The sequence below is a fragment of the Dipodomys merriami genome, unplaced genomic scaffold (genome assembly GCF_024711535.1).
Source record: "Dipodomys merriami isolate MVZ:Mamm:240054 unplaced genomic scaffold, mDipMer1.0.p SCAF_55, whole genome shotgun sequence".
Taxonomy (NCBI): Eukaryota; Metazoa; Chordata; class Mammalia; order Rodentia; family Heteromyidae; genus Dipodomys; species Dipodomys merriami.
This window is the reverse complement of record NW_027206124.1, coordinates 776,154-787,705: the sequence shown is the minus strand read 5'-3', so window position 1 is coordinate 787,705 and position 11,552 is coordinate 776,154. Positions and strand designations below refer to the sequence as shown.

At 50.4% G+C, this 11,552-nt stretch overlaps 1 protein-coding gene across 1 annotated transcript; it reads left to right on the top strand.

Annotated features, from left to right (window-relative positions):
• Positions 1 to 2,139: 2,139 nt before the first annotated feature.
• Positions 2,140 to 10,743, top strand: LOC138811910 (apolipoprotein L2-like). Its single transcript, XM_069999869.1, has 4 exons — positions 2,140 to 2,230; positions 6,373 to 6,441; positions 8,110 to 8,236; positions 9,203 to 10,743. The coding sequence occupies exons 2-4, from the start codon at positions 6,387 to 6,389 to the stop codon at positions 10,077 to 10,079; spliced, it is 1,059 nt and encodes a 352-aa protein (XP_069855970.1). The 5' UTR covers positions 2,140 to 2,230; positions 6,373 to 6,386; the 3' UTR covers positions 10,080 to 10,743.
• The last annotated feature ends 809 nt before the right edge of the window (positions 10,744 to 11,552 follow it).

Sequence of the window (11,552 nt, the reverse complement as noted above, 5' to 3'; positions counted from 1 at the left end):
TCTTCAGCACAAGGCAAGCATTCTACCGTTTGAACCACAGCGCCACTTCCAGTTTTCTGGTGGTTAACTGGAGATAAGAGTCTCATGGACTTTCTGCCTGGGCTGGCTTTGAACTGAAATCCTCAGATCTCAGCCTCCTGAGTAGCTAGGATTACAGGCGTGAGCCACCAACTCCTGGCCTTTATTGTTATTTTGAAGGAGTTGTATGGAGGGGTTACAATACCTTAAGTCAGGTAACAAATACAATGTTTCCTGGATAATGTCACCCCTTCCTATACTTTCCCCCAGTTTCCCCCTCCTGCCCCTGCCCACAAGTTGCCTAGTTCATTTTTCACACCATGTATATTGAAAACCATGACTGCATTAGTTTACCTTCCCTGGCTTTTCTTGTGATCATGGAACAGTTTTATAGCAGATTGAGGTGATGGAATCTTTAAGACCCAAATTTCTACTCTTAAGGTGAATCTGCAACTCTAACCTGGTTGCTGTAGCTTGAGGCTGTGTTCAAGAGTTTATGAATGTCCCAGTCCATTCTGTCACCACAGCATCCACATCACCACGGGGTGGCACTCTAGCAAATACATTGACATAGTTCTGCATCTTGCTGTGGCTTTGTATGGCTATCAATTTGATGCATACTTACTAGGAAAAGGGGGAAAGAATCAGTGGAAGCTGGGCACTGGTGGCTCTCACGTGTAATCCTAGCTACTCAGGAGGCTGAGATCTGAAGATTGCAGTTTGATGCCAGCCCAAGCAGGAATGTCTGTGAGATTCTTATCTCCAATAAACTACTCAGGAAAAAACAGAAGTGGTGCTGTGGTTCAAGTGATAGAGCACTAGCCTTGAGCAAAAGAGGCCCAGGGACAGTGTCCAGGCCCAGAGTTCAAGCCTTAAGACTGCCAAAAAACAATAATTGGAGGGGTAGAATTACAGAAGAAAAATGACTCAAAATGAACCTTTTTTTTTTTGGTCTGGTCGTGGGGCCTGAACTCTGGGCCTGGGCGCTGTCCCTCAGCTCTTCAGCTCAAGGCTAGCACTCTACCACTTGAGCCACAGCGCCACTTCCGGCTTTTTTCTTTTTGCTTATGTGGTGCTGAGGAATCGAACCCAGGGCCTCCTGCATGCAAGGCAAGCACTCTACCACTGAGCCACCTTCCCAGTGCCCCAAAATGAACCTTAAGCAGGGTAAAATATCCAAAGGACAACATTCTGGCTCTTCCTCTTGAGGCCACAGAAGCTCTATAAACACACTAGTCTGGGCTTCATAGAAAGAACTTGTCTCAAAAGAAGACCCAGCAAACCAACACAATAAACAAAAAAGTGTTGCTCTTCCAAGGATGATCATAAAATTCTAATCAAATGAAGACATAAATGCACTGAGCGGTGTTGTGTTTCCCAAACAGGAAGCAAGCATTAGGCCGTAAAGTCCCATTGCTGTTTGGCCAGGAGACACTAGGCCCATATTAGCTTCTGCAGTCCAGCCCTGCTTGCTCTCCTTCTTTCTGGGACCAAGCTGAGAATTCTGACAGCAACTCAACTGTGTGACTTACTAGCTGTGGGACTGTAGACCAAAGGCGGCCTAAGGGGCCACGGATGCAGGGCATATAGCTTTATACTCTCCTGGAGGGATGCCGGTGGGTGGGAAGATGGCATGATATTTCCAGGTGGCAGGAGCTGGAGATCCTGGCTGAGGAACCATGCACGCACCTGTCTAGAAGCCCTGTGGACAGGACATTCAGCCACAGCACAGCAGTGAACCTATAGTGAGTACCAAGGATGTAGGGGAGACTGTTGTTGATGGTGGAAAGTTGGCTGAGATGTCCCAGGGGGCTGGGTTCAAGTCCAGGGGGTGCAGGGAATGATCTGTAGAGTTCCACCCCACAGTCATAGGTGGTGGATTTTTCTTCCTGAAGACTCCCCTCCCTCCCAAAATGTTCAGATGTTTGTTTGGTTTGGTTTTTCTGAGGATCTGGAATGTCAGGCTACAGCTGTGAACCACTCAGCGGGGAGGGTGGGTCAGAGGGTGGGCAGAGGGAGACTCCCAAGGAGCACCCTATCTAGAGTGGTGGTTTGATAGCAAGCAGCTCCAAACCCAGGGCTTTCACTCTCCTGCTTGGTTGTATCTACCCCAGAGGATGTGTCTGATCGTGGCTCAGATGTGCAGGTGGTGACAGGATCCACACGGCCAAGACAGGCAGACCACACCAAACTCAGCCAGGGGAAGATCAAGGTAAGTTGGGTGGTCTGACTCACCTGCTTCTTCATCCTCAGAGGGCTCTGGAAGAGAAGGATTATTCCCTCTGTATTATAGATGAACTCAAGGATGCTCAGCCAATCTGCCCTAGGTCCTGATATTAAGCAGCAACAGAATCAGGGCCAGAACCCAGGCTGTACCTCACTGTTCCCCCCGCCCCAGTATCCTAGTACAGAAGCATATGAGTTCACCGCTCAGGTGTCAGGTTGCCCAAAACATGGTCAAGTGATCTCAGAGGGAAGGTGGCTGTCATGGGTACCACCTCTTTGGGAAATGGGTAGAGGAGGGCAGGGCACTCAGAATCCAGCAGTCCTTGTGGTCTTGAGCTGTGGAGGCCTGCTGGGGGCAAAGGTTGAGTGTGTATAAGAAAGCCAGCACTTTCTCACCCAGACTGTCTCTGAGCACCTTCTCTGTGGAAAAATGAGGTCCTAGGTCAGGAGTGGCTTTCCCAGAGTCTTTGGAAAGTGGCTGAGCAGGTAAAAGGTAGGCTTGTACTCCTTGTCCTCAGCCGGCCTTAGCTCAACCTGCAGGAGATGGAGGGTGAAGTGGGGGTGGTCCTGGGTGTCTGGTGTGAAGGGTGGCCACAGGGTGGCCCTGAGAAGGTCAAGCTGCAGGCTGCTGCCCCCAGCTCTGCTCACCAGCCTGACTTGGGGGTGTCATGGGAGAACTCCATGTATACAAGCAGAGGCGAACCTAGAACCTGTGATATTCAAATCCCACTTGTTTTGTTTCAGCCTCAGACTCAGGGAGCCAGTGTCGGCCTCCAAACGGCCCACCAAGGCTATATCTGGACGTTGTCCAGGCAACGTCCCTTCTCTGAGCTTCTGCCTTATCACCTAATAGATGGAGTTAGGGTTTGCTCATCTGCTGAGCCCCAGGCAGAAGCTGCCACACCTCTGGGCTTGGGCAGAAGGCAGTGCTCTGAGAACCATGGGACAGCAGGTATTGGGAACCCAGATGCAGGAGCCATGGCAATGTGAAGGAGCAGGACGGAAATATTTCACATGGTGGGGAGGCATTTAAGCAGCCTCAGGAAGAGGTGAGCAGGAGATATCCAGGCCTCCAAGCTTCCTGAAATGAAGGTGCACACAGGGCAGGGGAGCATAGGGGAGGGAGGGTGCAGAGCAGGATCTGTAGCAAGGAAGAGAGCAGGTGTGCTAGGTGACAGGCTTGCACTTAGCCCTGGGAGTTCATCAAGGATTCCTCAGGAGGCACGTGCAGCTCTAACCCTGTGTTCCTGCCCCAGGAAGGACATCCTGCAGCTCTGGGAGGGAGAGGCCTTTCAGGACACCTCTTGGCAGCTGCGGGCGGAGGGCTGGGGCCCAGCTGGGGGCGGTGGATCCTTATCTGGGCTGCACAGTTGTCTAGAAGCAGGGTGGGGCAGGAGCCCTCTGCGCCTCCCAGCCGGGACTAAGCAAGTCTGTCACTGAGCTGGAAGGAGGACTAGCCTACCTCAGCACTCAGTTGAGACCCAAGAAAAGCTTGGAGAGAGAGACAAAGAGAGAGAGAGAGACAGAGAGAGAGACAGAGACAGAAAGACAGAGAGAGAGAGAGAGAGAGAGAGAGAGAGAGAGAGAGAGAGAGAGAGAGAGAGAGAGAGACCAGCATGGCAAGGAAGGCTGAGAGGCAGGGAGCAGACACTTCCCAATGTGTGGGGTAGATTGCCCAAGGCCATAGTGTTTTTTTCCTGACCACCCATTTCTACTCTCTGGGTGGGCTCATGTTTCTTGCATCTTATGATCTCAAAATGGTGCCCTGCTGTGGGGTCATGTAGACTGGAGCAGGAATGGAGAGGGAGGGGCTGCAGGCTCTCCTGTTGGACTTGTCTCTATAGCAACAACCTCCTCCCACCCCGAAGTTCCTCAGCAGATCTCCCTAGTCAGGGCTGGGTACACAATCACTGTATATATATATGTATATATACACACATATGTATGTATGTATAACATATATATGTGTATATATGTATATATCCCACATTTTCTTTATTCACAGGTACCTAGGCCTATTATTATGATTAGTGCTGAAATAAACATGGATATTGTCCTGACTTTTATATGTCTAAGAGGGATATCACAGGATTATAGGGTAGCTCTATTTTGGATATTTTGGGGAGCCTCCATACTTATTTACATAGTGACTGCACTGATTCCTTTCCATCTCAACATCCTCACCAATACTGATTGTCATTTGTGTCCTTGATGATGGCTATTCTGTGCTGAGATGGAATCTCAAAGTTGCTCTCTTGTTTTGCTTTGTGATTCCTTCCTGGCTAAGGATGTGGAATATCTCTTCACAGTTACTATCCATTTGTACTTATTTTGAGAACTGTCTGTTCAATTTATTTGTCTACTTATTCCTTGGCTTATTGGTTCTTTTGGAGTTTTCGTTTTTCCTTATCTCCCTCTATATTTTGGTTATTGATCCATTGTGAAATCAGTAGCTGGCAAAGATTGTCTCCCATTTTGTAGGCTGTCACTTCATTCTAGTAATTGCTTTCTTGGTTGTTGTAGAAGCCTTTTAGTTTGATGTGATCCCATTTGTCAATTCTGGCTCTTATTTCCTGAGCTACTGAAGCTCTACTGGGGAAGTTATTGTCTACTATTGTGCTTTTCTAACAGGATTCCTGCGAGAAGTAAAGATTAGTCAGGGCCTTCAAAGCTCTTACAATGGTGCCTGTGTGAAGTCGGTGGGTGAGATATAGCAGCTCTTCCATGTTTCTTTTTCTTGATTCTGATGCTTTGCTGTTATTTTACTTACTATTATGACAGATAAGGATTTCATTTCTTCTCATATGTTTTCCTTCCTTTCTCTCTTTCTCTTTCTTTCTTTCTCTCCCTTTCTCTCTCTCTTTTTTTTCTTTTTCTTTTTTTTTATTCATTGTTCTGGCTGGCACCAGGCCATCTTGGTCCTCCACGCAGTGGGGAAAGGCCTGGGAAAGAGAGAGAGCTGGGAAAGAGAGAGCTGGGAAAGAGAGGGAAAGAGAGAGAGAAAGCTGGGGAAAAGAGCTAAGAGAGAGCTAGAAAAAAGAGAGAAAATAGCTAGAAAAGAGAAGAGCTAGAGAAGAGCTAGAAAAGAGCAGAGAGAGCCCTCTTTTTCTTTTCAATATGCTGGTCTGTGGGCTTGAACTCAGGACCTAGGCACCGGCCTTCAACTGCTTCTTTGTGCTCAGGGCTAGCATTCTACCACTTGTGCTCAGGGCTAGCATTCTACCACTTGAGCCGTAGCTCCACTTCCAGCTTTTTTGGTACTTTAGTGAAGACCAGTCTCACAGACTGTCCTGCCCAGGCTAGCTTCAAACCACAATCTTAGCCTCTTGAATAGCTAGGACTATAGGCATGAGCCGTCGGTGCATGGTGTATATGTTTTTCCAGTACCATAAAATCATAATCTATATATTATTTATGGACTTTGTAATTGTAAATAATATACTTACATCTTTCTAAAACCCTCAACTACATTTACCTTTCTTAATTCATAGTTTTTTTCATAGTTTTTTTTTTTTTTTTTTTTTTTTAGAATATACTGATGTAGTTTAAGACCGCAGTTGGGACTTGGGGTATAGCTCAGTGATAGAATGTTTATCTAACTATCATGAAGTCCTGGGTTTGACCCAAGCACCATAAAAATGTATATGTGTCTATATTCATATATATTCTTTTTTGTTGGATCTAAAAAGACCAAGAGGCCTCTGCCTTGGCTGTGCTGAGTGCAGAGGGAGCTGGTGCAAGGTGACTAACTTTCTTTTTTTTTTTTTTTTTTTGGGTCCGGTTGTGGGGCTTGAACTCTGGGCCTGGGCACTGTCCCTCAGCTCTTCAGCTCAAGGCTAGCACTCTACCAATTGCGCCACAGCGCCACTTCCGGCTTTTTTCTTATGTGGTGCTGAGGAATCAAACCCAGGGCCTTGAGCATGCAAGGCAAGTGCTCTACCACTGAGCCACCTTCCCAGCCCCAAGGTGACTAACTTTCTATCCATAGCCACGGAGCACAAGGGAAGAGGGACAGAGTGGCTTGGGCCCTGGCACCCTGGAGGGAAGTGAGGGGGACCTGGCCCCTGCCGCCACGTTGGCTGGAGCTGGCCCAGTCCATCCACACTGTGTTCTTCTCTCCTTCTGCAGCTTGGAAAGCAACCATGAGTGCAAGAAGTCTTTTCATAGACACCACCGTGAATCTGGTGACCTCCCCAGGTAATCACGGTCCTCTCCTCTATCTGCCTCCTGCTGCAGGCCTGGCCCTGAGGGGCAGCTCCAAGTGGAGTTGGCCTGCAGAGGAGTCAGAGCTGGAGGAGGGGCACCCCAGGAGTGAACATCAAAGTTTACATCCATCATTGGGCTTCCTGGCCCTCTCCTGGAGGGCTGGGCCCTGGGTGCTCACTTCCTGCTGACAGTGTCTCCCTAGATGGGGCCAGGGGAGCCCTGTGAGGGGGAGGACAGAGGAGAGAGGAAGAGGGGAACAGAAGGAGGACAGAAGGGGACAGGAGGAGGCAGAGACAGAGACAGATCTACCCCAACCTGTATATGTCCCTTGCTCTCCACCTCCCCTACTTCTAAGGTAACTTCATGGGTGATCCAGGGTCTCTGAAGGGCTCAGAGCAAGAGTGACTCAGAATGGCACTGGACCGGACCCCAGTGTGACCTTGGTGCCCCTGCCCCCACCGGTGACATGAGAGCAGCTTTTGCCCATGTTGCTCTGAGGGTCAGAGGTGATGTGCCTAGGTCCCAGGCCAGGACCTGCCACACCCCAGCGCCCCTAGTGCCAGTTCCCTCCCTGCACCTGCACCTGCTCCTGTCCCATGCAGCCTCCCCATCCCACCTGAAGCTGTGGCAGGTGCCCACCCACACTGCCAAGGACAAGCACCTGCTTACAGGGGTGACGGCCCCAAAAGGGCTGGGTCTCCTGACCATGTGGAAGAAGAGCCTGAAAGGGACAGAGAGGGCAGAGGCCTCCTCCCAGGACCGCACCCACCCACCCATCCACCCCACATCCCTCAGGCCTGTTTGCTCCCCTTGCCTCCCCTCCCCCACCTGCCTTGAACCAGGTCAGTCCTTCCCAGGAGCCAGCCCTGCAGAGCAAGGAAGGAGAGAGGGGGAAGATTCCAGGCCCCACTGCCCCCAGGGCCTGGGATCCTGGAGGGAGGCCTGGGTGATGGAGTCCTCAGGATAAATCTGCCTCTTTTGAGAACTGGGCGGGAGCCAGGTCCCTGAGCCATGGAGAGTCACAGACTGAGCCAGGCGCAGCAGTGCCACGCCCACCCCCACCGCTGTCCCAGAGCCTCCGCCCTCCGCAGGACGCTGCTCTCTGCACCACCAGATCACTCCACAGCGCGCACGCGTGATCCTCACATCATCTAGCCCCTCGGGCTCGGGGAGCGTTCCAATGCAGACTGCACAGCATGTGAAGTGTCCCTTCAGCAATGTCAAAACTGATGTCCAGCTGTCCATTCCTGCACAGGGTCTCCTGCTTCTTCCAGAGACCAGCGTGAGACCATGGCCTTCTGCCTGCGTCCCAGCGGAGCGCAGGCCTGCACCACTAGGCCTCATGTGTTTGTTGAGATGAGGTCTGGCTGGTTTTCTTGCTCAGGCTGACCTCACACTGTGATTCTGTCTCAGACTCCAAAGCAGCTGGGTTACAGACGTGTGCCACCAGGCTCAGCTTTGATTCGTCTTAATTCCTGTACTTCCTTAAAGGACCTGTGTCCACACACAGTCACTGGGGTTAGGACTTTTCCTGTGAACTGGAGGGCGGGGCTCAGTACCAAGCTGAGATTGCATCCCATGGGACAGGTCCACACAGCATGTCTTCCTACACCCCTGAACTCTGCCCTGTCCTCTGACCTCTTTATCCTCCCCAAATAGATGCCAGACTATTTGTTGAGCGTGTCAGTGATTTTCTTGTGGACCAACTGGGCCCAGAGTATGCCAGCCTCCTGGTGACTGAAGACCAAACCTGGGAGGTGTTTGTGGCTGCGGCTGGACTGTCCAGGTGACCTGCAGTAGGACTTCCCTCTTCTCCCCCTTGCCTTCTCCCCACCCCCTCCCTATCTCCCTCATCCCCCTCTCCCCCACCCATTGCATGGTGTCCAGCTCCTCCGTGTGGCCCTCCTCCCCCAGGTCACTGGCCCAGAGGCCAGTCATCTCTGGAGACTCGCCGTGGGGCACAGGCATAGCTGTGCTTTATCATCAAGTTCCCAGGCACATCTCCAGCCAGTCAAGATGACAACCCAGATTCCATCATGAGGCTTAATCACACCCTGCCTCCTGTCCCTCCTGCATCCTCCCTCCCTCCCAGAGCTCAGTGCTTTTAGTCTCTAGTGCCTCTGGATGTTAGAAATGATGCCAAAGCACGCACCACATCACACTGCTAGGACTGGATGTCTATTGTCTGGAAACTGTGAGGCCAGAATGGTTTGGGTTCAGGTTGTTTTCCTCTTCTTGATTTTGACACTTGTGTAGGTATGTAATAAAATACCTTGAGTATGGCCACAAAGCATCTGTGACATGCTAAACATATTCACCTTTGAAAGAATGATGCTGGAAATCTATAGACTCCTTTTCCATCCTAGTAAAAAGTGTTGTGACTTGTGTAGGAAAGAATTTTATGGAGTTCATTTTACAGATAAGCAAATGGTCCGTGTGTGTGTGTGTGTGTGTGTGTGTGTGTGTGTGTGTGTGTGTGTGTGTGTGTGTGTGTGTGTGTGTGTATGCCACTATCAGGATTTGATCTCAGGACCTTGTGCTTCCGCTCAGCTTTCTTGCTCTGGGCTGGTGTTCTGCCTCTAGTCTGACATTTTGCTGGTTAATTGACAATACTGCATCACAGAATTTTCTGCTGCAGGCTGGTTAAAATCATGGTCCTCCAGGTCTTAGCTTCCTTAGCAGTAGGGTTAATGTGTGAGCCGCTGGCACCCAGTTACAAATGCTCTTAATTATATTACCTTCACTTTTACAGGGATGAAGAAGATGAGCTACGAGAAGCTCTGAGGAAGCTTCCAGAATCCATGGCCATGGAGAACAAAGACAGACCCCAGAAAGACCTGAAGGATATGAAGATCTTTGGGGGGAGGTTTCCTCAGGTGAAATCAGAAGTTGAGGGGCGCATCAGGAGGCTCCGTGCCCTCGCAGAGGAGGTCAGCAAGGTGCACAAGGACTGCACCATCTCCAGCATTGTGGCCAACTCCACAGCTGTTGCCTCTGGACTCATGACCCTCAGTGGTCTTGCTCTGGCACCTTTCACAGCAGGACTCAGTCTGGGGCTCTCTCTGGGTGGGATAGGGCTGGGAGCAGCAGCTTCGGTGACCAGTGCTGCCACCAGCATTGTGGAAGAAACAAATACATTATCCGTCAGAGATGAAGCCAGCAACCTAGTGTCAGCCAGCCTGGAGACACTGAATGATTATTTAGTGGCTGCGGCTAAGACCGCACCTAAAGTTGTATTGGCATCTGATGAGTTTCTCCAGAGCCTGACAAAGCTGGGGAAACACGTCTGTGCCTTCAAACAGGCCAGAGCCAATCCTCAGTTACTACATCAGGCGAAGGGCCTAATGAACACTTGGAGATCTTCGAGAGGCTTTGAGAGTGTGGAGAGAGCCTTCGGGGGCACTGCACTGGCGATGACCAGAGGAGCCCGAATCTTGGGGGCTGTCCCCACTGGTGTCTTCCTTGGGATGGATGTGACCAGCCTTGTGCAAGATTCACAGCATTTGTCTAAGGGGGCAGAGTTAGAGTTGGCCAAAGAGTTGCACTGGGTGGCCCAGGAGCTGGAGAGCAAGTTGGAGTTCCTTGTCAAGGTCCAGGCCCAGCTCAGTGGCATGATCCCACCTTCCTGAGCAGCCCAGAGGTCAAGGGAGAAGTGCAGGGCAGAGGTATGGGCGAATACAGGCACCGTGTTAGAGGGAGAATGGGAGTAAGATGAGTCTATGGGATGAGGTGCAAAGGAGTTGGACAACACGGGGGCTGAACACAGCGAAGGGAGTGCAGCTAGCAAGTGGGTGGAAGAGAACCTGGAGCCTAAGATGGGGACAAAAGAGGCCCCGAGAGCATGGGGAACAGGAGGAATGGTTTACTGGGGATGGAAGAACACACAGGAGCATGGATAGATGGAGGATTCATGGGAATATCCATGGAAAGAAGGTCAGGAAAGTGAAGAGCTGAAAGGAGAGAAAGTCAAGAGTTAGAATTGCTGGAATAAGCCGGGCGCCGGTGGCTCACGCCTGTCATCCTAGCTACTCAGGAGGCTGAGATCTGAGGATCACAGTCCAAAGCCAGTCTGGGCAGGAAAGTCTGTGAAACTCTTATCTCCAATAAACCACCAGAAAACCAAAAGTGGCGCTGTGGCTCAAGCAATAGAGTGCTAGCCTTGAGCTGAAGAGCTGAGGGACAGCGCCCAGGCCCAGAGTTCAAACCCCATGACCAACAGCAACAACAAAAAAGAATTGCTGGAATAAGGAGGAAGACACCGTGGTTCCATGATGACAGTCCCGTTGTCTGATGTCCCAGCAATAATAAAGTCTTGCTTTGGTGTCTCATCCTGTTTCTTCAATATCAACTCATCTTCGTTCTGGCTCAGGCCGTGACTTCTTGGTGACAGCAAAAGTGATGATGATGAAGATGATGGAGTGAGATGATGATCATGATGATGAGGGTGCTGTCAGTAGCGTGGGTGGGGCTCAGGCATGCGGCCATCCCTCTTGGAAGTCCAGATTCTGTGTTGAACAGTGTTTGGTTGAGGTGGTTAGTGACGCCAGATTTGAGGAAGTGTCAGAGAACTTTGTGGACTCTAGAGATGGACAGCTTGGGGTGAGTCGATGCACCATTCAGAGATACAATTTTCTCTTCATCTAGGGAAGGGATGCTGGACATCAGAAATACATCTGCTTCCTTCCATCTTGTTTTCTGGAAACCCCATTTCAATAAGTAGTAACTGATGATGTCAGGAAAATGATCAGGAAAGAATCCATCCCCACAGGCAGGCACCAGCTGAGGCCAAGGAAAGAGATGGAAAGATCCAGAATTAAGAAGAGTGTTTGACTGTTGGCCATTGGACAGATTGGAGCAGTAAAACTGTGGGCCAGGGCTGTCCATACTCAGACCCCGGTGAGCCCCTGGTGATAGGTCCTCCTAAAACAAGTGTTAACTTTTATTTTGACGTTTTGGTAAAAACAGTGGCCAGTGGCCTCTCTTAGACAATCTTACTAGAGTAGCCTGGCTGATGACCTTCAACTTCTGAGACTACACATTTCAGTTGACCACCGGGAACCTGAAAGAAATGCACTGTTAACATTCAGCTTTGTCGAAAGGTT

What these genes read in the sequence shown, in the direction of transcription:
- LOC138811910 (XM_069999869.1), top strand. Translation starts at nt 6,387, where the DNA reads ATGAGTGCAAGAAGTCTTTTCATAGACACCACCGTGAATCTGGTGACC. An exon ending in GAATCTGGTGACCTCCCCAG is followed by an intron (nt 6,442 to 8,109) that starts GTAATCACGGTC and finishes CTCCCCAAATAG; the next exon opens with ATGCCAGACTATTTGTTGAG. An exon ending in GCTGCGGCTGGACTGTCCAG is followed by an intron (nt 8,237 to 9,202) that starts GTGACCTGCAGT and finishes TCACTTTTACAG; the next exon opens with GGATGAAGAAGATGAGCTAC.